The 25,553-nt window shown below is 33.2% G+C and overlaps 1 protein-coding gene across 1 annotated transcript in view; it reads right to left on the bottom strand.

Annotated features, from left to right (window-relative positions):
- LOC127712766 (mitogen-activated protein kinase 1-like) overlaps positions 1-24,925 on the bottom strand; it is an 85,016-nt gene extending 60,091 nt beyond the window's left edge. Inside the window, exons 1-2 of the mRNA XM_052219386.1 lie at positions 24,812-24,925; positions 6,842-6,968 (exon numbers count right to left, since the gene is read on the bottom strand). Of these exons, the coding sequence (XP_052075346.1) occupies positions 6,842-6,968; positions 24,812-24,918 (234 nt within the window). The 5' untranslated portion in view covers positions 24,919-24,925. The remainder of the gene's footprint in view (positions 1-6,841; positions 6,969-24,811) is intronic.
- Between the last annotated feature and the right edge of the window lie 628 nt (positions 24,926-25,553).

Genomic DNA, 25,553 nt, shown 5'->3' with positions numbered 1-25,553 from the left:
CCCCCTTTTTTTTAATGAATAAAACTCCATAACTTGGAAACATAAAATCTAAAATTTATAAAAATCAAAAGGGAGCTCATGTCAATAGATATAAACAGTTGACCAAAGTTTCTTGCAAATTGGTGAAAGCATTTTTGAGTTATTGTCCGAAAACTGGGAAATCCCCCCCTTTTTTAATGAATAAAACCCAATAACTCAAAAACGTATAATCTAAAATTTATAAAAATTAAAAGGGAGCTCATGTCAATAGATATAAACAATTGACCAAAGTTTCTTGCAAATTGGTGAAAGCATTTTTGAGTTATTGTCCGAAAACTGGAAAATCCCCCCTTTTTTAATGAATAAAACCCCATAACTCAAAAATATAAAATCTAAATTTTATAAAAAACGAAAGGGAGCTCACATCAATATCTATGAACAATTCACCAAAGTTTTATGCAAATTGGTTGAAGCGTTTTTGAGTTAATGTCCGACATGTTGATGACGGACGGACGGACAGACAACAGTATACCATAATACGTCCTTTAAACAGGCGTATAGGTGTAATACCACCATTGATTTTCCCCTATTAGTCTTTGTTAAATTTGCACTTTTCAAAAAATTGTGCAGAATTTATCTTTGTTTCAAATAAAGAAATACTTGGCATGAGTAAAGTTTGATCCTGTCCAGTACTATAGAAAAAATTTCACATAACATTTCATTGCATATAAGAAAATAACCATCACTGGAAGTTAACCAATCAAATTTTCCCCCTTTTTTAACCTGTATACAAGCTTTAGTAACCATGTAACCTCAAGTTTCCAAAATATTCTATAGAAACCCCAAATAAAAAAATAATGGTGCTTTGAAATACCCAAGATATATGTTTATGACCCAGAAATGTTTTACTGCAATGAAATGTAGGATCAATTACCTACAACTGTCAAATTCAAGGGAATATTTTTTTTCGACCTATTTTCGTATGCAACCGGATGTGACGTACTATGATTTGGTGGTATTACACCTAAAGAAGACTTTTTTGTTAAATAAACTGAATGTGACTTTTTTCCTTTGTTATACTGGTTATTTCAAGCATTCCTGTCAAGTTTTGTCATAATCAGTTCAATAGTTTGAGAAAAATCTAGTATAATGTAAGACGACATCTGCAGCGATTCGAGCTAAATTTCTTCGAAAAATCCAAACCAAGCCGCATCATGATAGAATATAGTGTGGACCAATAAATGATCAAATATTTATCTCATCTGCCTACAAACAGTTGAATATGATACAAAAGATGACTTTAGGATGATAAATACTACCAATGGACCTCTTTGTCTTCCTTATAAGGTCTCTTTTGGTCCATTTATACCTCTCATTTCCTCAAAATTTCTACTTTATAGGCCAATAAATAAAAATTTTGGGGTAACTTTCACTCATTTATGATAGAAATGTTATAATAAATGATTAATTGAAGTATTCAAGCTGAATGAACTATCCGTAAAAAAGTTTACTGTCTCCAAGGAGGTTTCAATAAGTCCTTACGTAAAACTTAAATTTACGCCGCGTTCCAGAGAGGGACATAAAAAGCTTCTCTTTTGGTGAATAATTTGTTGTTACTGCTTTAATAATAATTTCATTTACTTAAAACTATATATTTATTAAAGTATTTCTTAGGAAAAATTTTCTAGTATAGCAGAATATAAGAAAAAAGAAGAAAAAGCTCCCCAAAACTCTAAGTATGGCTTATTCTGTCAACTAATATTCATGGTAAAGTCCTATTTCAAGGAAATTTTCTCATAAAATGTGTTTTGGAGACTCAATCCACTCAGAATATTTCATTATTAGTAATATTTCACTTAAATAGCAAGAAATTTTAACACATGAGAGTACTCACAAGGTCAAAGGTGCATGTACAGCTTCCTATATTAGGTGTAATACCACCATTGATTTTCCCCTATTAGTCTTTGTTAAATTTGCACTTTTCAAAAAATTGTGCAGAATTTATCTTTGTTTCAAATAAAGAAATACTTGGCATGAGTAAAGTTTGATCCTGTCCAGTACTATAGAAAAAATTTCACATAACATTTCATTGCATATAAGAAAATAACCATCACTGGAAGTTAACCAATCAAATTTTCCCCCTTTTTTAACCTGTATACAAGCTTTAGTAACCATGTAACCTCAAGTTTCCAAAATATTCTATAGAAACCCCAAATAAAAAAATAATGGTGCTTTGAAATACCCAAGATATATGTTTATGACCCAGAAATGTTTTACTGCAATGAAATGTAGGATCAATTACCTACAACTGTCAAATTCAAGGGAATATTTTTTTTCGACCTATTTTCGTATGCAACCGGATGTGACGTACTATGATTTGGTGGTATTACACCTATAAAAATGCCTTTTTTGACCCCTTATTCCTAAACAGTTGGGACCATAACCCCCAAAATCAATCCCAACCTTCCTTTTGTGTTATTGAACCTTGTGTTTAAATTTCATAGAGATCCATTCACTTATACTAAAGTTATTGTCTGGAAACCAAATGTCTTCGGACGACGACAACAACATGATAGGAATATACAAATGCAAATTTTTTGCAGTCATATAAAAATGAATTAAGATTTCTAATTAATATTTTGACAACATTTTAGGTTAAATTTTGATTTGAAAACTTGGGAGTTGTTGAAATCTGTTCAAAGTGAGCAAGAGGAAATGTCGACCTGCCAACCTTCTCGATTCATAGGGATTACCAACATGAGAAATGTTCATGTGACTCTTAAAATCCTCCATTTTATGAAGACAACTGAATATTTTCAAAACAATGAAGCTAAATGGCATTTAAGCACATATATACTATATTTGTAGAAGTTGGCTAGTAAAGTAAAGGGAAAGTCCTCTTCATTTGTAGGGTATGCATGCCAAGGAAGTCTTTAGCTTATATACAGGACTTTTTCTGCCAAAGGTCAGTGGTTCTCTCCAAGCACTCTACTTCCTCCTCCAATAAAAACTGACTGCTATAAAATAGCCAATAGCGTTGAAATTGGCATTAAACACCAATAAATTAATCAATCAGTTATATCCAGGAAGATCTTACTTTGTACACAACATTATGATTTCACTTCACAGTGTCACACACCCTAAATTTCCTAAGAATATGCCAAATTTTTTTCAGGGTTCCTATATACAAATGATATATTTTGCTTAATTTGCAAAAATCAAAAAGAAAGGTTTTGGCTTTGTGACCTCTGCTCATAGCTTTTTATGTTTAATTTGTGATGTTGGGTGCTGTCTCTTTAGCACTAACATGTGTACCAAACAGAGGCAGATTTTAGGGGTGCCCAGCCCCCCTCCTTTATGGAGCCTCATTTATGGTTAATCCAGACTTTTTACTGGTTTCACTACAAATTTTATCTAGTTCTTGGGGCCATTGACCCCCCCCCCCCCCCCCCCCACCTTTTCAAAATCCTGGATCTGCATCTGCCAAAATGACTCCTATTATTCAAATCAATAGTCTAGATTATAGGACTATGCTGAAATTTCCAACTTTAAAAAAAAAAGAATTCACATAAATTTTAAAAAATGTACTTATAGCAGCTGATCTCATAATATTGATGATGCTTTAGAATGTAAACATTGACAAATATTTGTATCAGGCCAGTGAACAGTGACGTAACGATGTTTCCTATAATTTGCACTTTCATGAAAATATTATGACGACATGGTAAATAACAAATTGATTGCTTTAGTCTAATATAGTACAATGGCTCCAACAAGTGAAGCCATTATCCCCAACTGCATTTATCTATTTTAGATCTCCTTGTCTATATTGGGAATTTTTATGACAGCAGAATCAGCGACCTAATCAATCTCATGATATTCCATTTATCAGCTATATTGTACTTTTTATTACCATAGCTGATACTCAACTGGGAATGCGATGAACGACTTTAATTCCAATGTTCAGGGAGGATATAAGAAATGCACTTATATTAACTTTGGAATTCCATAACAATAGTTTCTAGGAAACTAATTGTAAGCTAGAGATTCGAAGACAAGGAAACATTAGAAAATACTAATTATGGACGCAGCATGCTAGCAATAAAGAGACGGCATATTCATATACTTGTATTCTATGTATGACGTGATTCAGTTAAGAAACATACTTGACGACATGGTAAATAACAAATTGATTGCTATAGTCTAATATAGTACAGTGGCTACAACAAGTGAAGCCATTATCCCCAACTGCATTTATCTATTTTAGATCTCCTTGCATTGTCTATATTGGGAATTTTTATGACAGCAGAATCAGTATACATGGATCTACAATCTGTCGATACCTGTATCTTGGCATTGCACAAGGTCATGTTTTTCTCTGACTGTTTATGAAGTCTTTACACTAAATCCATTGGATGTTGGATGTGTACGGATTGATAATTTAGTCTTAGATGCATGATTTTTTTTATTAGTTGTTAGTGGCTTTGAACTAGCTGTCAGTAACTGCGAGTACTCTCAGATCTGTACTTAGTGTCTTTTTGTTGTTTGGATGTACAAGTACCCGGCCACGTCCACTTGCATTTGTAGTATTTGCATTTTTATCCATCTGATGAGTTAAGCCTCTTTCAACTGATTTTTATAGTTCGTTCTTATGTTGTACTGTTACACCACTGTCCCAGGTTAGGGGGAGGGTTGGGATCCCGCTTACATGTTAACCCCGCCACATTCTGTATGTATGTGTCTGTCCCAAGTCAGGAGCCTGTAATTCAGTTGTCGTTTGTTTATGTGTTACATATTTGTTTTTCATTCATTTTTTGTACATAAATTAGGCCGTAAGTTTTCTCATTAATTGTTTTACATTGTCATTTCGAGGCCTTTTATAGCTGACTGTGCGGTATGGGCTTTGCTCATTGTTGAAGGCCGTACGGTGACCTATAGTTGTTAATTTCTGTGTCATTTGGTCTCTTGTGGAGAGTTGTCTCATTGGCAATCATACCACATCTTCTTTTTATATATTCTTTACCCAACTCCCTTACTTGAAAATTGTGCAGGTATGATAAGGTAAATCTTTTGCTGTATAAAACTCCCAAAAAAAAATCAGATCCAAAAGTAGAATAGAAGATTCTTGATACCTATAGCATAATGACATTTTTGTTTTTGAAACTAACTTGATCTGGCCACAACTTGCGACAAGGATGATCTGATATTCGAGCTGATGAAGTCAGTGCTATAAAATAAAATGTCATTAATCTTTTCATCCATAATTTTGTCTTAACAATGTTTTTTGCATGATTGATTGGTGTTTAACACCACTTTCAACACTATTGTGCCATTTTGTGGCAGTCTGTTTATTGGTGGAGGAAGCCGGAGTGCCCGGAGAGAACCATGACCTTCGGGAGGAAAACTGACAATCGTAGTCAATTAAGATTGGAGTTGAGTGCACCTGCCCAGCACAGGATTCGAACTCACAAACTCAGTGTTGACTGGCTAGTGATAACAGTAGTTCGACTATTTAGACCACTCGGCCTCCGAGGCCCCTTTTTTGCTTGAGAATATGAAATAAAATGAAATAGTAAGTAAAACTATTTATAGGCATAGAAAACATTCAATTTTATGAATAAATTCGAAACTGCCTACATTTTATTGACAAATGGATGCGGTTGGACTTTTACATGACGTCATTGCCTAATATTTTCGAGTATCAGGTCCTGTCCATGATATGGGAAAATATAATGCAGTATGATCAAAAGGAAAATGTACAAATTGCAGATAAAATAACTTAACCTTGTGTCCCCTACTGTCTGCCAGGGTTACAATTCTGCCCCATTACCCACAATGGAGAAGCCTAGGAGTGATTCCCTCCTGCCGGAATTAATGCATTCAATTTGTTGAGTAAGCTACATTGAGTAATTTGACTACACAAGTATATTCATTTTAGATAGTAGGTTTAACAAGGCCCCAATATGGCCCTTATTTTTAGCTTGAGTTTTGGGCCTCTATGAGGTATAAAGGACAATGCTTTATATGAAAAGCTCAACAAAAATTAGTTCTACTTCACTTTCTTACATGCCTTTTCATCATCATCTTGAAACACTTTTTATTTTGAAACAATGACTAAATATTTGAGGCCAAAAAGGTCCCTTACCAAACTTACTCCTTTGTTTGTGATAAGAAACATCAAAATTCCAAGAAAATGTCACGTTTGTAGTGTAAACCAGTAACTTATTTGGATGAAGTTAAAGACTGACATATGAAGAAACAAACTTGCTTTAATTGAAAATTTAACATGAAATAAATCCCTCTTCACCTGAAGAATAAATATTCATTTTCTCGTTTGAATTGTTTTACATTTGGCATTTCGGGGCCTTTTATAGCTGACTATGCAGTATGGGCTTTGCTCATTGTTGAAGGCCGTAAGGTGACCTATAGTTGTTAATTTCTGTGTCCTTTGGTCTCTTGTGGAGAGTTGTTTCATTGACAATCATACCACATCTTCTTATTTTTATATTCTTTATAGTCCCAAAAAAGTACTGAACATCAGCAAAAAATAACAAAATAAGCATTCAAATAGTGTTGTAAATGTTTAAAAAATTACGCCATAGTTGTAAAGTGATACAAAAAACTGCAGGCATTATATAAATTAGTCCAAAAACATTCCACAGAAAACAAATGGTTGAGCAACACAATCTTCCCTAAATACAGGAGGTGAACAGATCAGCACTTTCAGAAAGGTAAGTAATTCCTGATCCACAGTAATAGCTGCTTTCCCTACATGTACTTGTTCATGTTCTCCCAATAGTATGAACCATTGTACATACATGTACTTATAATTAATTATAACTAATAACATTTTTAAACTTACATTTTCATGTTTGAATCTGGTTAAAATTTTAATTTCTCGGAGTGTGCGCTGGCAATATGTCTGATGTTCAAATGGAGATATTTTCTTAATGGCTACTTTTTGGCCTGACCCAGAATCTTGAGCTGATCTGTAATAAAACAAAGCTTATTAAATTAAAGGTACTGAGAGCTTTTGTTCACAAATACACCTTATCGCTATTTAGTCCAATCTGGAAAAAACAGTCATTAAGACAACTTCCTGTTTGGGTCAACAGGGAAAAAACAAAGATCATCAGTAACGAGCTGAGGGAGGGAAAAATTTAGAAAGCGATCAATAGGAAACTTTGATAGATTATGATCCACTTTTTCGATACTCAAATTATTGTCAAAAAAATATTTTGTTTGAAGTATTTACGATGTTTTAAATAGGTCTCATTGAAAAGTATCATGCATGGTGCATTGTTTAAACAGGGTCCCAGATCATAGGCGAATCCAGGGGGGCCTGGGGGACCCAGCCCCCCCCCCCCCCCCCCCCCCATTTATGGGAAAAATTTGGTTGATTATATAGGGAATCACTGAAGCATGACAGAAGCGGGCCCCCCTTATGAAAAGTTCTGGATCAGCCACTGCAGATAGCTTCAACTGGATGAAAAAGTTGTGTAATTTTAGAACTTATCCGGAATTGAATAAATAGCGATTAGGTGTATTATATTCCCGCTAGAAGTAATTAACTTCCCTCCCATTTCTAATTATATCACAGACAGAACAGAAATGTAAAGTTTGCCTATGGCAATACAGGTCATGCAGGTGTCCTCCCAGCATTCAATGATGGCATGGAGGATCTCCAAAATTTAAATATAAAATTTCCTGAATTTTTTGGCTGTAAAACTTCTTTTCACTCAAGCTTCAATTTAAAAGGCTGCTTTTTTTTTGTTCTTTTCCCCATTTCATCATTTTTTTTATAAGATTAGGAAAGCACAGCCTTAGAACAATTTATCATATCCAAATTAGTTAAACACAAAATGACTGTGAATAGTCCCAGACACAGCTCTTTTGAAATATCAATGATATTAAATTGAAAGACAGCATGTTTTGTTTGTTGAGAAGATACAGGTAATAAAAAGTATAATGCAAGGATGGATTTGAATAACTTATATTTAATGTTATAGTTCTGTATAAAGTGACACAAAATTAAATAAACGATATCATTATTCATTCATTCTTCAATGAGGAAGCAAATACTGTTTTATTAGGATACAATTCATGAAATTAATCTTCAACATGTCCCTCATTAAATGAAACATCAACTTCAAATACTATACAAAAGACAAGCAATAAAAGCAATGAGATAAAATGTCAATGTTGTTATTAACCTGGGGGTTATATTAACTTACATAACCAGCAGTGCTCATTACATCAAGGACTTTTATAAATAAACACAGATCTTTTACACCAGAAGGAAAGCATTAGAATGTATTTATCTCAATCAATTTGCATTTCATACAGTATTAAATATAATAGTAAAGTTTTGTTAACCTGCTCTGATGTGTGGACTTTTAAGATGCATGATTTTTTTTAAAACATGTTCATGATGTTTATATCTTTTACACGCGCACCAGAAGAAAAACATTTGATCAAATGTTTTAAATTCAATAAATTTAATGTGTTTCATCAGAGACTTATATTTACCGGTACATGTACAAGGCTAAAATAAATTTCTATTAACCTGTTACAGCTTAAAATCTGAGTAAACATACCATGCATTAAATTGTACATAATGCATAAAATTGTGCATTATGCATAACATTGTGCATAGTGCATAAAATTGTGCATAGTGCATAAAATGTAGCTATATATAGGTTTAAATAAGTTAAACATGTGCATGTAGATATACTAAATTTAAATAGTTTTGTGTGCCAGTAAGCAATGGTAAGGTTTGTAAGCTATTATAATTATCACAAAGTGTCAAGTCATCCTTTTGATACATGTTCCATGATTATAATAATATTTTTTACTCTTTCAAAAATATGTTAAGAAATGTTATACTGTTTTCTTCACCCATCTAGCCCAAGTTTCTATTTTCATTTTTGTAAACACCTAATAAATTTGTTGTTGCTCATCTCAATATTCTTCATCTCTCATCAGCTGTCAACAATGGAGTCAATGATCTAACAAGAAAACCTGATCAGGATTATTTCTTTTTAAGCATGGCTTTAAAAAGTGTTTTGCTAATTCTGTGTTAAGTTTCAAAGAAATCCATTTTGAAGTTACCAAGTTAGTTTTCATAATAAAATTGAGAATGGAAATAAACATGTATATATACCGGTTCCTTTTATACAATGAATATACATACATGTACATGTTTATTAAACAGAGACTACTGTGGCTTCATTATCATACGTGAAGTACCAATTTTCATGAATTTTGTGGGTCAATGCATGTAAACCACAGATCTAAAAGTTCAATGAAGAATAAATTATCTATAGGCTTGTATGTGTTGTAGGCTGACTTTGTCAAAACCACAAAATCAATAAAGTGCTGTACCATGAACGCATGATACGCCTATCGCTTTTTCAAAGAATAAAGTTCAATAAATCCTCAATATCATATCAGAAATTTATTAAATAAAACTAAAGGGAGGTTATTTTAATAGATATAAAACAGTCACCAAAGTTTCATGAAAACTGCTCAAAGCACTTTTGAGTTATTATCCGAAAACTTGAAAATCTCCTTTTTTTATGAATAAAATCATATAACTCGGAAATGTTAAATCTAAAATTTATAAAAAGCAAAGAGACTTAAGTCAATAGATATAAAAAATTCACCAAAGTTTCATGAAAACTGCTCAAAGCATTTTTGAGCTATTGTCCGAAAACTGGAAAACCCCCCTTTTGTAATGAATAAACCCCATAATTCGGAAACGTAAAATCGAAAATTTATAAAATTCGAAAGGGAGCTCATGTCATGCAAATTGGTTAAAGCGTTTATTAGTTATTGTCCGACATATTGACGATGGACAGACAGACAGACAATGGTATACCATAATATATCCCGTTAAAGGGCGTGTAAAAACGGATGCAAATAAATATTTTCCTCAATGAACTAAATTGATACCCGCCAAAATAAATGAATCAACAGTATCAACAGAGTTGGAAATTATAGCCCGCCCGACCGCCCGAGATGGCCTATTTTACGATCGGGCGGTCAAAAATTAAATTTCAACAGTCCGGTGGACGGTCTATTTTTTGCAGGTGGTTGGGATTTCCTTTTTCTATTTTTGGAATGAGTTCTCAGTATTACCCCATTCATAACAGCACGTAAGATTCATGACTGCCAATTAACCTTTTACTTCCACATGTTTCCACACGATTTCTGCAGGGAACATGGTGATACCTGTTGTTTGTAAGATCCGCACTCATTGGCTAGTTGGTATCGAATTGTCCAATCGCGATTGCGTTTATTAAATAAAAAATAAATATTAGAGGAAATTGAAAGTACAAATTTGTATTTGCTTAAAAGTAATTTTGTGGAACAAAAGTACAAACAAAGGCATGCTGAATTACACTGAAGACAAACTAACACCCCCTAGTGCCCACCCCAAATTCTAATAAAATGCTCCGCAGGGCGCAGCTTGATACGACCGCAGAGGTCGAACCCTGAACAGTTGGGGCAAGTATGGACACAACATTCAAGCTTGATACAGCTCTGAATTTGGATTGTGATTAAATATTTGACACAGCATAGGTTTCTGACACAGAATGAATGTGGTCTAAGAACTTAAAAATTTTAAATTGGACATTCACCTATTATGGTCCAATATCCAAAATCTAGATTAGATTCAGCATATCAAAGAACCCCAAGAATTCAATTTTTAATTAAATCAAACAAAGTTTAATTTTGGACCCTTTTGATCTCAATGTGGACAAAAATGATAACAGGGCCCAAAAATCAAAAATCTAAATACATGGTTAGATTCAGCATATCAAAGAACCCCATATATTCAATTTTTGTTGAAATCAAACAAAGTTTAATTTTGGACCCCGATTTGGACCAACTTGAAAACTGGGCCCATAATCAAAAATCTAAATACATGGTTAGATTCAGCATATCAAAGAACCCCATATATTCAATTTTTGTTGAAATCAAACTAAGTTTAATTTTGGACCCTTTGGACCTTTATGTAGACCAATTTGAAAACAGAACCAAAAATTAAGAATCTAAATACACGGTTAGATTCGGCATATCAAAGAACCCCAATAATTCAATTTTTGATGAAATCAAACAAAGTTAAATTTTGGACCCTTTGGACCTCAATGTGGACCAATTTAAAAACGGGGCCCAAAATCCAAAAACTTAATACACGGTTAGATTCAGCATATTAAAGAACCCCAAGAATTCAAGAATAAAACCCCATTGAAATTGATCAAGAAATAAGCAATTTATACGAAGTATCTTCTTTTGCACAATACTGTGCAATTAATTATTTCTTGCTATTGCGCAATACTGTACAATTGACAATTTCTTGCTATTGCGCAATATTGTGCTATTGGATATTATTTGCTATTGCGCAATACTGTGCAATTGAAGATTTCTTGCTATTGCGCAATACTGTGCAATTGAAGATTTCTTGCTATTGTGCAATACTGTGCAATTGAAAATTTCTTGCTATTGCACAATACTTATTATATAATAATTTACACATCCTGTTTGGTGTGTATCTCCTACCATATCATTATTATTTGCTTTTAAATATAAATCAGAAATAACCAACTTAAAAAGGAAAATTTTAAAAGAAAAAAAAAAGGAAAAAAAGAAAAAAAAAAGAAAAAAAAAAATCCCCCCCCAAAATTTTTTGAACCCCCTTATGATTCATCACCCCCAAACTCAATCTCAGCCTTCCCTTTGTGGTATGGTACCTTGCAGTACAATTTCAGAGAGATCCATACACTTGAACACAAGTTATTGTCTAGAAACTAGAAAAATGCTTATTTTTGGCCCCTTTTTGGCCCCCAATTCCTAAACGTTCCGGGCAATTACCCCCAAACTCAATTCCAGCTTTCCCTTTGTGATATGGAACCTTGTAGTACAATTTCAGAAATATCCAAACACTTACACACAAGTTATTGTCATGAAACTAGAAAAATGCTTGTTTTTTGCCCCTTTTTTGGCCCCTAATTCCTAACATTTTGAGGCAATTACCCCCAAAATCAATTACAGCCTTCCCTTTGTGATATGGAACCTTGTGGTACAATGTCAGAGAGATCCATACACTTACACACAAGTTATTGTCTGGAAGTTACAAAAATGCTTATTGTTGGCCCCTTTGTGGCCCCTAATTCCTTAACTGTTGGTACCATAACCCCCAAAATCAATCCCAACCTTCCTTTCATGGTATTGAACCTTATGGTAAAATTTCATGGAGATCCATTCACTTAAACTAAAGTTAGAGTGACGACGACGACGACGACGACGACGACAACGACGACGACGACGACGCCAACGTCATACCAATATACGACCAAAAAATTTTCAATTTTTGCGGTCGTATAAAAATGAAATCACACCTTGCTTCTGAACAAATGGTCATTAAGCTTAAATGTGCACTTGTAAGTCTTGTTGCAGTGTGTATTTACAAAAGCAGTCATAAGTCATTTTCATCACAAAAAATCCTCAAGTTTATCTAATAATACTTCTAGTCATTAAAACATCTCAAAACACAAAAACATAATTTAGAATCTTGAAGGAAAATGGGTTGGATTTTTATTTCATTAATTTTCAGGGCTGGTAAATTTTGATCAGGACAGGTAATTTTTTTTATGCAGCCAGCCCTGTGGTCTGGTAGACATTTCCAGTGAGTTTCCTACCCTGGTATCAATTAAAGATCTGTTGTCAAAATCAAATTTTCAAATAATAAAAAATATTTACACGATGAAGATATGACTTAAGACATCCACTGATTATCTGTTCCTGCCTTCGGACAAGCACATGAATGTGTATACATGTATATTGTATATATATTCAGGACACAAGTTACATGTTCACAATACATCATATGCTAGGTTCGGAAGAGTTGATGGATTGAGCTAAAGGGCTTACAATTTTGACTGCAACTGGGAAACTTGGGCGTAATTCATCAATAGATGTACATCTAACTAGATAAGAAAATAATATGCACACACAATCGAATTATACCTTCTATTGAACCTAACATCATGACAACTTAGAACTTGCAATTAAGTAAATTGTGCTTTATTTACCTTATTGACTTTTCAATATTGATCAATTACAATAGAAAAGAATTGTTACCATTCGTCACACAATTGACTGTCACTAATTAGAAATCATTGTTAATTATTGTAACAAATGTATGTTGACCATAGGCATACATACATGTAATGATGATGTTTACAGTACAAATAAAATGAAATCAGTGAAATCTCTTCAGGTACTAATATATTTCACAGTGAATGTTGTCGACTTTGGATGACTTAATTTGAATCATCACTTTCAATAGGTGCAATGTTTCTATATAGATTATAGGGTTAGAATCAGTTTTGTTGTCAAAATTGACCAGGGGTCACCCTGTTCAGTGATTCCCCCAACAGGCACATTACAAGAGTGATTTTTACAGTGCGTAACACGACTGCTAATAAATGTGACTAGTGAACATCAGGGTTAGAATCAGTTTTGTTGTCAAAATTGACCAGGGGTCACCCTGTTCAGTAATTCCCCCAACCGGCTCATTACAAGAGTGATTTTTTTACAGTAGGTAACAAGACTGCTAATGTGACTAGTTAAAATCAAGTTTTATTGTCAAAATTGACCCTGTTCAGATATTCCCCCAACAGGCACATTACAAGAGTGATGTTTTTTACAGTAGGTATAAACAAGCTCATTAAAACTTCTACTGTGACCAGTGCAAAATTCAGTATAAATACTATCACGTTATTTTAGCCCTTTTGAAATCATATATACATGTTTCTCTAATTCTTCGTCAATTTATCCCTTTCTGCATCCATTGTATAAAAAAAATTTAATCAACGTGTGGTTCGTTTGATCTCAGTTCTTCATTGGTTAAAATCCGATTATGACGTCGAATTTTCTTGCTTTCCTCTGAATTTCCTATTGTGACTGCATGAAAAAAGGCGACCATGCCTGATGACGTCACATAGTAAGAACACATCTTTTTGCAGATTATTCGAAAAGAAGGAATAAATTTGCCTGCGTATTGTTTGAAAATCATTAGAGAAACAGATTCCACCACCACATCTCGTGTAATACGATATTTATCCACTCTCGACAGTTAAATTTTAAATATTTAAAACGCTGGGCGAGCCTCACGTTTTAAATTTGAAAATTTAACTGTCTCAAGTGGATAAATATCGTATCACACTCGATGCAGTGGTAGAATCTATATATATAATAAAATAAAATATATATAATATCTTTGTAACTAAAATCCAAAATAAGAGAGAACATTATGTACTGTTAATTAATTACAATCATATCTTCTCAAATTTAACAATTCACATGTATATATTATTAAATTTCCTTGATTTATTTACTGTTACAAAAATCTAATGTGCAAAGGCTTTCTTCTGACTTAAAATCAATATTCTAAGAATAATTGGTAACTGGGTTATGGTTGCCATTCAGTACACAATATCTCTAGGTCAATTATTCTGTGTTACATAGAAACTAGGTAACAACATGTAGGAAAACATTATTTTAACCTGTAATTTGGTTTTATACAACAATACAAAATAGGCAGATCATCAGATGCTATAAATACTACAAGCTGATCATGTGATCAAAGATACCACAACAATTTGCTCTGGTACATGTGTATCAAAGGACAGAGTACAATAAGGGCACAACTTGGCTTTATTTTTCTTGAATTTAGAATTTAACATTTCAATTTGTGTTTGAATGGAAATTAATGATAATGGACAGCTTAAACACATAGTTTAAGATCTTATACATCATAAAGAGGCCATTAAAAGCAAGTGTAATGCAAATTTATAGATTAATACCCCGTTTACACTTGTACGAAATTAAACCAATCTTTATTTGGATCGATCTTAAAAAGACCAGTTCGTGTTTACATTTGCAAAAGCAAGATCGATCGAGCAATCTTATTTAATCTAGTGCGTTTACACTGCAACATAAAAAGAACCGGTCTGACCTTATTACCTTACATTTTGTAAACAAACAATCTTAAAAATAGAATAGTATATTACATGTGCATCCATCGCGGACAATCACTTACTACAAAATCACTGAGAAAGTAGTTGGATCATTGGAATTTCGTATGCAGTTATTAATTATATTTTTGGTTCACATGTCACAAGTCATTAAACATAGAAATGTGAGAAGACTATCACTTAAAAACGAACGGTCAACATGGTCAATGCGTTTGAAGATGAGGAATTGCAGCAAAGAAAATCGAATTTATCGATTTAGAAGAATGATCCAAAAACGGCGCAATCTATGTTTACTTTTCTTATCCCATCCATTGTTTTTAAACACGTGTGTTTTGCCGCCAAACACGCGCAGATCTATATTCATATCTAAATATAACATTCACTTGAAGAAAGATCGATATCGATCTAACCATTTACACATAAAGAAAGATCGATTCAAATAAGATCGATCTTTTTAAAACCACCTCCAGAGGTGGACTTTTTAAGTCCGAGTGAAGATCGATCTTTCTCGTTTACATAAGACTAAAGATCGATCCTTTTAAGATCGATCTCAGGAAAGATTGATCTTTTTTACAAGTGTAAACGGGTTCTTTGATTAATTATGAAATCTACATTGTTTTCTGACTTGCAAATATAAAAGGTATCGTGAAAAATGTATTATATAAGTAAAGGAGATGTGTCATGAAATTTGTAAATATAAATGAATCAGAGAGCAACCCAACAACACAAATAACAAAAAAGGCATCTAGAGTTCCAAAAGTTGGTCATAATGTGTAGAAAACAACCAACTTTCCATCCTATTTCTTTACCAGCAAGACCAGTGATGCTGATAGGTGCAAATTGCTGTAGCTTGCATGGAAAGTGGGCCTCAGTTAACAGAAAAACCTTAAAATTGCAATATTTTGAGGAAAACTGATATGGGTATGGCAGTCTTCAGAAGTTCATATCAACCTTAATCCAAACTTCTCTGATTTTTTCCAATTTTTAGACCTCCTTAGTAAAATGTATATATTAACATGTAAATGCATTGTTTTAATTTATTGATTTAAGTTGCTTAAATTTCAAATGTTAAATTTATATATCTTTTTAATGAGAAACAATGAATTTCATCAACAGAATAGATTTCCTCATTGAATTTTTATTGATAAAAGATAGTTCTTTTCACTTTTATAAAAAGAAAATGCTCTGCAGGGCACAGCTTCATACAACCGCAGAGGTTAACACCTGAACAGTTGGGGCAAGTTGGACACATCATTCAAGCTTAATACAGCTCTGAATTTGGATTGTGATTAAATATTTGATACAGCATAGGTTACTGACACAGATTGAATGTGGTCTAAGAACTTAAAAATTTGAAATTGGACATTTACCTATTATGGTCCAATATCAAAAATCTAAATACACGGTTATATTCAGCATAGCAAAGAACCCAAATAACTCAATTTTTGATCAAATCAGACAAAGTTTAATTTTGGACCCTTTGGACCTCAATGTGGACCAATTTAAAAACGGGGCTGAAAATCCAAATTCTATATACATGATATATATACGGTTAGATTCACAATATTAAAAAATCCCAGGAATTCAGATAAACACCTTTGAAACTTGTTAAGAAATAACCATTTTAAACAAAGTATTAGAAAAGTATTGTTTTGGCCCTTAATTCCTAAACGGTTAGGGCCATAACCACCAAAATCAACCTCAACCTTCCTTCTTTGGAACCTTGTTGTACAATTTCATAGAGACCCATAGCCTTATACTCCAAGTTATTTTCCTGAAACCAGAAAATCCTTGGGGTTTTTTTTCCCCCGAATTCCTAAACGATTTGGGCCATAACCCACAAAATTAATCCCAACATTCCTTTTGAGGTATGGAACCTTATGGTACAACTTCATAAAGACCCTGGCATGCACTTATACACAAGTTATTGTCATGAAACAAGAAAAATGTTTTTTGCCACCGGTAATTCCTAAACAATTTGGACAATAACCCCCAAAATCAATCCCAACTTTTTTTTTACTTTACAATTTTGTTTATATGCATTTAAATCATTTAAATGTTCTGTAGGTTTCCACAACTCATTTTAATTTCATATCATGTGTATTCTTTGACATGATCAATCACCAGCGTTAGATCTAAAAATATTGGTGTGTATTGGCCGATCAAAAAATTTATGGAAAGTTGTAATTAGCATACAAAAATTTTTGAAAAACATCAATTAAATTTGTCTTGTTTTCACCTATAACTGATATTTTGTAAGAAGGCAATATAAGCGTTGAAATATTTTAAATATCAAAACTTTATGATTAACATGATTAACTGAAATCGTGAAACTAAACCTCCAATGTTGACCAGCGAAAAAAATACAAAGGGAGTAAGCTAGCTGTCCATGCAAAATTAATTTGATTTCTTCATGTACTTAAATTTATCATTTAAAATGCAAGACTTTCATAACAGAGCTTTTAAATGTCAATGTTTGAACTTTCCAATTACCAGTCTGTTCTGTTTCACGTGTGATCATCTGTTGCGTTTTGTCACCGTATTTACAAAAAGTATAAAAAAAAATACAGACGATAATTTTTCACACAGCGGGAAGCATTGCGATGCTGATTGAAGAATGCGGGCCGTAATAAATGCATAGCAGGATGGCTATTCTAAAATACCCTAAGGAAAAAACTGGGATCTCCTTTTTTTCTTTTGCAATCAATTGTGTACTGCAGTCTTCACGCTGAGTGGCAGCCCAGGCTTGTAAAATTGCTCTTGGGCCTGTAAAAATCATATCTACAAGCCAACAGAATCTAACTAAAAATTTTCAAAAATTGAGCTCGGGGCCTGCAGATTTAGCAGTTCATCGTGAAGACTGGTACTGCTTCAAGAAAATTTAATATTGCAAAACTTGAAAGAAATATGCAAATGTTTAATTTTTCTGCATGCATTTGTATGAGCAAGAAAGGTGTCTGCGGTACTTTATCCTGATAATTGCATGATTTCACAATAATTTTATATTATCTAATCTTTAACATGGAAACTACATGTACCTGCAACATGTGAAAAGTTTATAAACTAAGGAACTCTTTACAAATAAAAGGCTTAAATATCCCTTTATGTTAGAATGTAGGTTTTTTTCGACAAAGTATTAATATGAAAAATTGTGCATCTACATGTACTTCAAACAGGCCAAAATCAAACCAAAATATCTTGAGTAATTCATGAAGGTTTATTTTTCTTTGAATATTACAATAGTGTATACTTAGTGTTTCCTACAGGTGTGGTATGGCGTCCTGCCATTTTTTCTTGAAGCCCTGCCCTTTTTTTGGAAAAAAATTGGTGCCATGCCCCTTTTCAGTCGTATTTTATAACGTCCTGCTATAATTTAAGATAGGTTCTGCAATTCATCTTTTTTTCGACTTTGCACTTCTACGAAATTTACGGGATTCGAAACTTACAACCTCAGTGTTGACAGGCTAGTGATACAGTAGTTCGACTACTTAGACCACTCGGCCACCGAGGCCCCCAATGTTCGAGAAGAGAAGTATTAATTAAAACTGGAAATAGATGGATAACCAGAATAAGAATAAAATGCTTCGCTGGGGCGCAGCTTGATACGACCGCAGAGGTCGAACCCTGAACAGTTGGGGCAAGTATGGACACAACATTCAAGCTTGATACAGCTCTGAATTTGGATTGTTATTAAATATTTGACACAGCATAGGTTTCTGACACAGAAAGAATGTGGTCTAAGAACTTGAATTTTTTTAATTTACCTATTATGGTCCAATGTCCAAAATCAAAATACATGGTTAGATTCAGCATATCAAAGAACCCCATATATTCAATTTTTGTTAAAGTCAAACAAAGTTTAATTTTGGACCCCAACTTGGACAAACTTGAAAACTGGGCCCATAATAAAAAATCTAAACACATGTTTAGATTCAGCATATCAAAGAACCCCAAGAATTCAATTTTTGCTAAAATCAAACTAAGTTTAATTTTGGACCCTTTGGACCTTAATGTAGACCAATTTAAAAAACGGGACTTAAAATTAAAAATCTAAATACACGGTTAGATTGGGAATATCAAAGAACCCCAATAATTCAATTTTTGATGAAATCAAACAAAGTTTAATTTTGGACCCTTTTGACCTCAATATGAACCAATTTGATAGCGGGGCCCACAAATAAAAATTCTAAATTCATGGTTAGATTCAGCATATCAAAGAACCCCATTTATTCAATTTTTGTTGAAATCAAAAAAAGTTTAATTTTGGACCCCAACTTGGACCAACTTGAAAACTGGGCCAATAATCAAAAATCTAAACACATGTTTAGATTCAGCATATCATAGAACCCCAAGAATTCAATTTTTGTTAAAATCAAACTAAGTTTAATTTTGGACCCTTTGGACCTCAATGAAGACCAATTTAAAAAACGGGACCCAAATTAAAAATCTAAAAACACGGTTAGATTTGGCATATCAAAGAACCCCAATAATTCAATTTTCGATGAAATCAAATAAAGTTTAATTTTGGACCCTTTTGACCTCAATATGAACCAATTTGATAGCGGGGCCTACAAGTAAAAAATCTGAATACATGGTTAGATTCAGCATATCAAAGAACCTCATATATTCAATTTTTGTTGAAATCAAACAAAGTTTAATTTTGGACCCCAATTTGGACCAACTTGAAAACTGGGCCCATAATCAAAAATCTAAATACATGTTTAGATTCAGCATATCAAAGAACCCCATATATTCAATTTTTGTTGAAATCAAACAAAGTTTAAATACTGGACCCTATCTTGGACCAACTTGAAAACTGGGCCCATAATCAAAAATCTAAACACATGTTTAGATTCAGCAAATCAAAGAACCCCAAGAATTCAATTTTTGTTAAAATCAAACTAAGTTTAATTTTGGACCCTTTGGACCTCAATGTAGACCAATTTAAAAAACAGGACCCAAAATTAAAAACCTAAATACACGGTTAGATTTGGAATATCAAAGAACCCCAATAATTCAATTTTAGATGAAATCAAACAAAGTTTAATTTTGGACCCTTTTGACCTCAATATGAACCAATTAGATGACGGGGTCCACAAATAAAAAATCTAAATACATGGTTAGATTCAGCATATCAAAGAACCCCATATATTCAATTTTTGTTGAAATCAAACAAAGTTTAATTTTGGACCCCAATTTGGACCAACTTGAAAACTGGGCCAAAAATCAAAAATCTAAATACATGTTTAGATTCAGCATATCAAAGAACCTCATATAATCAATTTTTGCTAAAATCAAACAAAGTTTAATTTTGGACCCTTTGGACATTAATGTAGACCAATTTGAAAACTGGACCCAAAATTAAAAATCTAAATACACTGTTAGATTCGGCATAACAAATAAATAAATGTGATCAAAGATTTTACAAATCTAATGCGCCATACTGTGCAATTAAAGATTACTTCTTGAAATTTTTCAATATTTGAAATTTGAAAAAAAAATAATATTTGAAGAATAATTCTTTTTAATTTCTGAAATCTGAAATGAGAAAAAATTGGCCCCCACAATTTCTTTTTATCCCCCCCCCCCTTTTTCCCCCAAAAAAATTCTTTCCCTCAAGATATGGTCATAATGTCAATTCAAATTTCCAATGGAGTTGGCAACCATAATTACCCATTTAAATTTACCATAGTGCTAACTTAATCTATTTTATAATAAAATTAATAAAAATATAGTGTCAAATCTTTCATATGGATTTTTTTGTAAAAAAAAAAGATGAAAACATTTGCAGATATTTTTACTGGTCTTCCTTTATAAATATGCATTTCTTTAAACATAATTTAAAAGCAGTGCAAGGGAAGTAACCAAAACGTTGTATTTGGATTACCTCCCTTACACTGTTTTAGATTATCTTTATTGTTCATTAACCATTACTTTATACATAATTTAAAAGCAGTGTAAGGGAGATAATTTCAATGATGTATTTGATTTATCTCCCTTACACTGCTTTAAATTATGTTTTGTACTAAAGTATTTGTCCATTAACCAGGACAACCTTGTTTTTCCCCCTTTTTTGCCCCTAATTCCTAAACGGTTTGAGCCATAACCCCCCAAAGCAAATCCTAACCATCCCTTTGTGGTATGGAAACTTGTAGTATAATTTCAGAGAGATCCATACACCGTTCCACTGTTATTGTCTGGAAACTAGAAAATGCTCATTTTTGGCCCCTTTTTGGCCCCTAATTCCTTAACTGTTGGTACCATAACCCCCAAAATCAATCCCAACCTTCCTTTTGTGGTATTTAACCTTATGGTCAAATTTCAAAAAGATCCATTCACTTAAACTAAAGTTAGAGTGCGAAAACCAATATGTATTCGGACGACGACACCGGACGACGACGACGACGACGCCGGAGACGACGCCAACGTCATACCAATATACGACCACAAAATTTTTTTGCGGTCGTATAAAAATAAATATGCAAACCCAGGTCTCATAAACATAACGTTATTTTTGTCCATTTACCCGGGATCGCCAATTAGGTTTTATCCGCCATCTAATAGAAGTGTGATTTTAATTTTTCTTAAATGAATTCTATCGATAAATACATGGTCAAAACACCTAGATGGGGTAATCAAGACAAAATGAATGAAAATAATAATGATGAGTCGAGATAAATCAGAAAACAGAGGCGAAGAAAGACGGGGAATATATATTAAAAAAAAAAACGGAAACATGAATTCCAGAAGTCTTGCCCTAAAGGTTTCCCCTGGATCTCCAGTGAAGAAACTTCTAAAAATAAATTAAATTTTTGCACAATTTGTAGGAAACACCCACATCTTGCTGACCAAAAGTCTAACTAATTAAATTTCTTGGCAAATATTAATAGATAGAAGGGAAACTGAATGATCTATTATCATGATTATTAACTGTCCATTTCTTCACTGGTTTCAAAACTTAGTAAATGTACATGTACCTGCTGGCTAGCATTTAAAAAATATCAACTATAATGATAAAGCAAATGTTCACATAATTGATATTTCCTAGGACCTTAAATTTCGTTTTCATTTGTTTTTTGTACTCAAAAGAGATATAATATATATAAACTTTTTGTATCAGCTTTATCATAAATGGGGAATGTGTCATATGCCCCGCTTGCATATCATAACAATGTATAAAGTTATAAAGGGACAAAACTGAAGAACGTTAAAAGTGACACTACCCAAATTTGTACTTGATCTGAGTTTTGTGTTAATAAGTATTGTGTATAAGTTTCATAGCATTTGGTTGAGGCAAACTTACGTTAGAGAACAGAAACGGAAAATGCAGCAATTTTTCCATTTGTAAAGGGGCATAACTCTAGAACAGTAAAAGTGATACCACCAAAATTCCATCTTGATCTATTTTGTGGTAATAAGCATCGTGTATAAGTTTCATAACATTTGGTTGAGGCTAACCTAAGTAAGAGAACGAAAACTTCAGCAATTTTTCCATTTGTAAAAGGGCATAGCTCTAGAACAGTAAAAGTGACGCCACCAAAATTCCATCTTGATCTGAGTTTTGTGGTAATAAGCATTGTGTATAAGTTTCATAACATTTGGTTGAGGCTAACTTAAGTAAGAGAACGAAAACTTCAGCAATTTTTCCATTTGTAAAGGGGCATAACTCTAGAACAGTAAAAGTGACGCCCCCAAAATTCCATCTTGATCTATATTTTGTGGTAATAAGCATTGTGTATAAGTTTCATAACATTTGGTTGAGGCTAACTTAAGTAAGAGAACGAAAACGAAAACTTCAGCAATTTTTCCATTTGTAAAGGGGCATAACTCTAGAACGGTTAAAGTGAAGTCACCAAAATTCAAACTTGATCTGTGTTTTGTGGTAATAAGCATTGTGTATAAGTTTCATAACATTTGGTTGAGGCAAACTAAAGTTAGAGAACGGAAACCAACTTTGGGACGTTCGGACAGAGGGACGTACAGACGGACAAGGGTAAAACGGCGGGGGCATAAAAATTGCTCTCTATATATATGTCTTCTGTTTTTTGTACTCAATAGAGATATAATATATATAAACTTTTTGTATCAACTTTATCATAAATGGGGATTTTTTGCCGTTGGGTATGTCTCATTGATGTTAACCCCATACCTTCTTTTATTCATACACATACATGTAAACAAATATCACATACATGTACATCATGAACATCATTTACATTGTGATACAAAACAATTATAAAAATCATACAGGCTTACAGTAAAATGCTTCAATATTTATTGGGAAATTCAGGGCAAGTATCTTTTTCCCAGACAAGTAAAATTTAGAGTTTTACTTGCCCAGGGACAAGTGCTGACAACAAATACAAAATGTATTTCCTCACCCCTTGCAAGGTAATTGTAGCTTTGATTGGTATAAACATGTCACATCCAATAGGTATTTAAACTGTCACTTATTTTTTTGTGCCCTGCACCTAAAAAGCAATGCATATGCTCTTGGTCATGCAAGTCTAAGAAATTTTATAACACAACCTCAGACAATCAGCCTCAGGGATCAGTATTAAAGTTTATACATTTTTTTTGTAACTGCAGTTATCTATCAAAATGAGACAGTAGCACTATCAAGATTCTATTGGCCAAGTCTAGGGGTGATAAGTTTTATTACAAAAAGGTATCAAATTAATAACCTAATATACATATATCTTTATTATTTTTCACGTAAATATGAAACAATGGTATCTAATCGCTATCCTTAACAGTCCTTTTATATCTATGTAAAGGTGCCCTAAGAGTAGAATCCTCCACACATAGGGTGCCCTTTAAGTGTAGCCAACCATGCTAAGAGTGCTAGTGTTTCCTGCAGTTTTTGAAAAGGGCAGGATAATTTTTTTCTCAGAGGTCACTCTTAGAGCGATTGGCTACACTTCAAGGACACCCTTTGTGTGTAGGATAACACTTTTAGGGCACTTTATACATAGATATAAAGGCAATGTAATGGATAGGGATTTAATTGAATACACCATTGTTTCATATTTATTGGTAAGAAATAAAGATGTCTAATGCAGAAAACTTACAAAAAATGTAAATAACATTGAAAATTGCTTATTAATTAAAAGTCACTGGACCATGACCTAGGGGACAGGGCCTCGAAATAGTCATCAAACTGATAATAATGCAACTTTATAGAAAATATCATTGATCTATCACAAGTAGTTCATATCAAACTGAAAAAAACAGAAAACTTAACAATTGTTGATGCTGCAGCTGGAAAAGCAACATGCATGTCTCGCCTTGCATTCAATATAGAGGGGTGGAGTGATTGAGCTGTATAATTCATGAGAATTCGGGAATAACCATATAATCGTTGTGAATTCAGGATTCAATTTTAGACTCTTTTTACCTGTAGTCGAAATTACTACAGGCCCTATAGTTATTTTACCATAAAAAGCCTGAACTAGTAGGCTTGCATGTCCTAGTGTGTAGACTGCAAAACTAAAAATATTCTACCAAATGATTAGGGGTAACATGTTATTATTTTAGCAACGCACACACGTGGTAACAGTTCTTGTATTTCATAAGCGATGTCAGTTGCACAACTGTTTAGTGTTGCTTTCAAAGAAAGCAACTCCATTTGAATCAACAAGTAACTAATCCGTAAACCTGTTTTGTGACATCCCTTTTGAATGCATTCACCGTGCACAGCGCTGTTTTGACATTAGCTGTGCACGCAACAATAAGCATGTGACACCTAAATGCAACGTCTCCAGTAGTGTTTTTGAATAACTACTTACACAACCATTCCATATGCACCCTCTCCAATGTACATTAAATTCGTATACCGCGGTCCAACCATAAACTCTTGCTCCTTTACCATCTCAACATTCGGTTTACTCGCCATGTTGAATTCTAACTATCACGTGATAATATTTCATTTACGTCATCACGGGCACCTGCATTGTGCAAAGGGATTTAACTACTGTTCCAATTAAACTGACAAAAAAGGGGGCAGGCTATGTTTATTAAAGCTACCTTTCTGTCAAAAGCAGACATACCATTAAATCAAATTATGTATTTAGTCATACCAAGGAATATTAAAAATCCTTGGTCGAACAGATGTGCACAATTACTTTTCCAGTTTGCAAAAAATGTCCGGGACCAGAGACATATATACACATATGTGTATATATGTCTCTGCCGGGACCAAGGAGTTGTCATAGCAGAGACACATTATATATATATATATCTGGGACTAGTATAATAGTCCCAGTATATATATCTGGTCATACTGAGACTACTTTAACTGTGTTATAGTAGTCTCAGGGTCATAGTATGATAGTACGAGCGACTGTGATATATATCTGATACTCACGCAAATCCTTGCTGGGACAAATGAATTTCTTGGAACCAAATATATATTGATATACCTTATAACTGTTCAAAGAGCTATAAACCTCATATATGACATATATAAATTTTACTGCATTTTGATGAGTACGGTACAGTTTAATAGTCCAAGGTAATTAAATAGGATTT

This window comes from Mytilus californianus, unplaced genomic scaffold (assembly GCF_021869535.1).
Source record: "Mytilus californianus isolate M0D057914Y unplaced genomic scaffold, xbMytCali1.0.p SCAF_8, whole genome shotgun sequence".
Lineage (NCBI taxonomy): Eukaryota > Metazoa > Mollusca > Bivalvia > Mytilida > Mytilidae > Mytilus > Mytilus californianus.
This window is presented reverse-complemented; position numbering and strand designations above follow the sequence as displayed.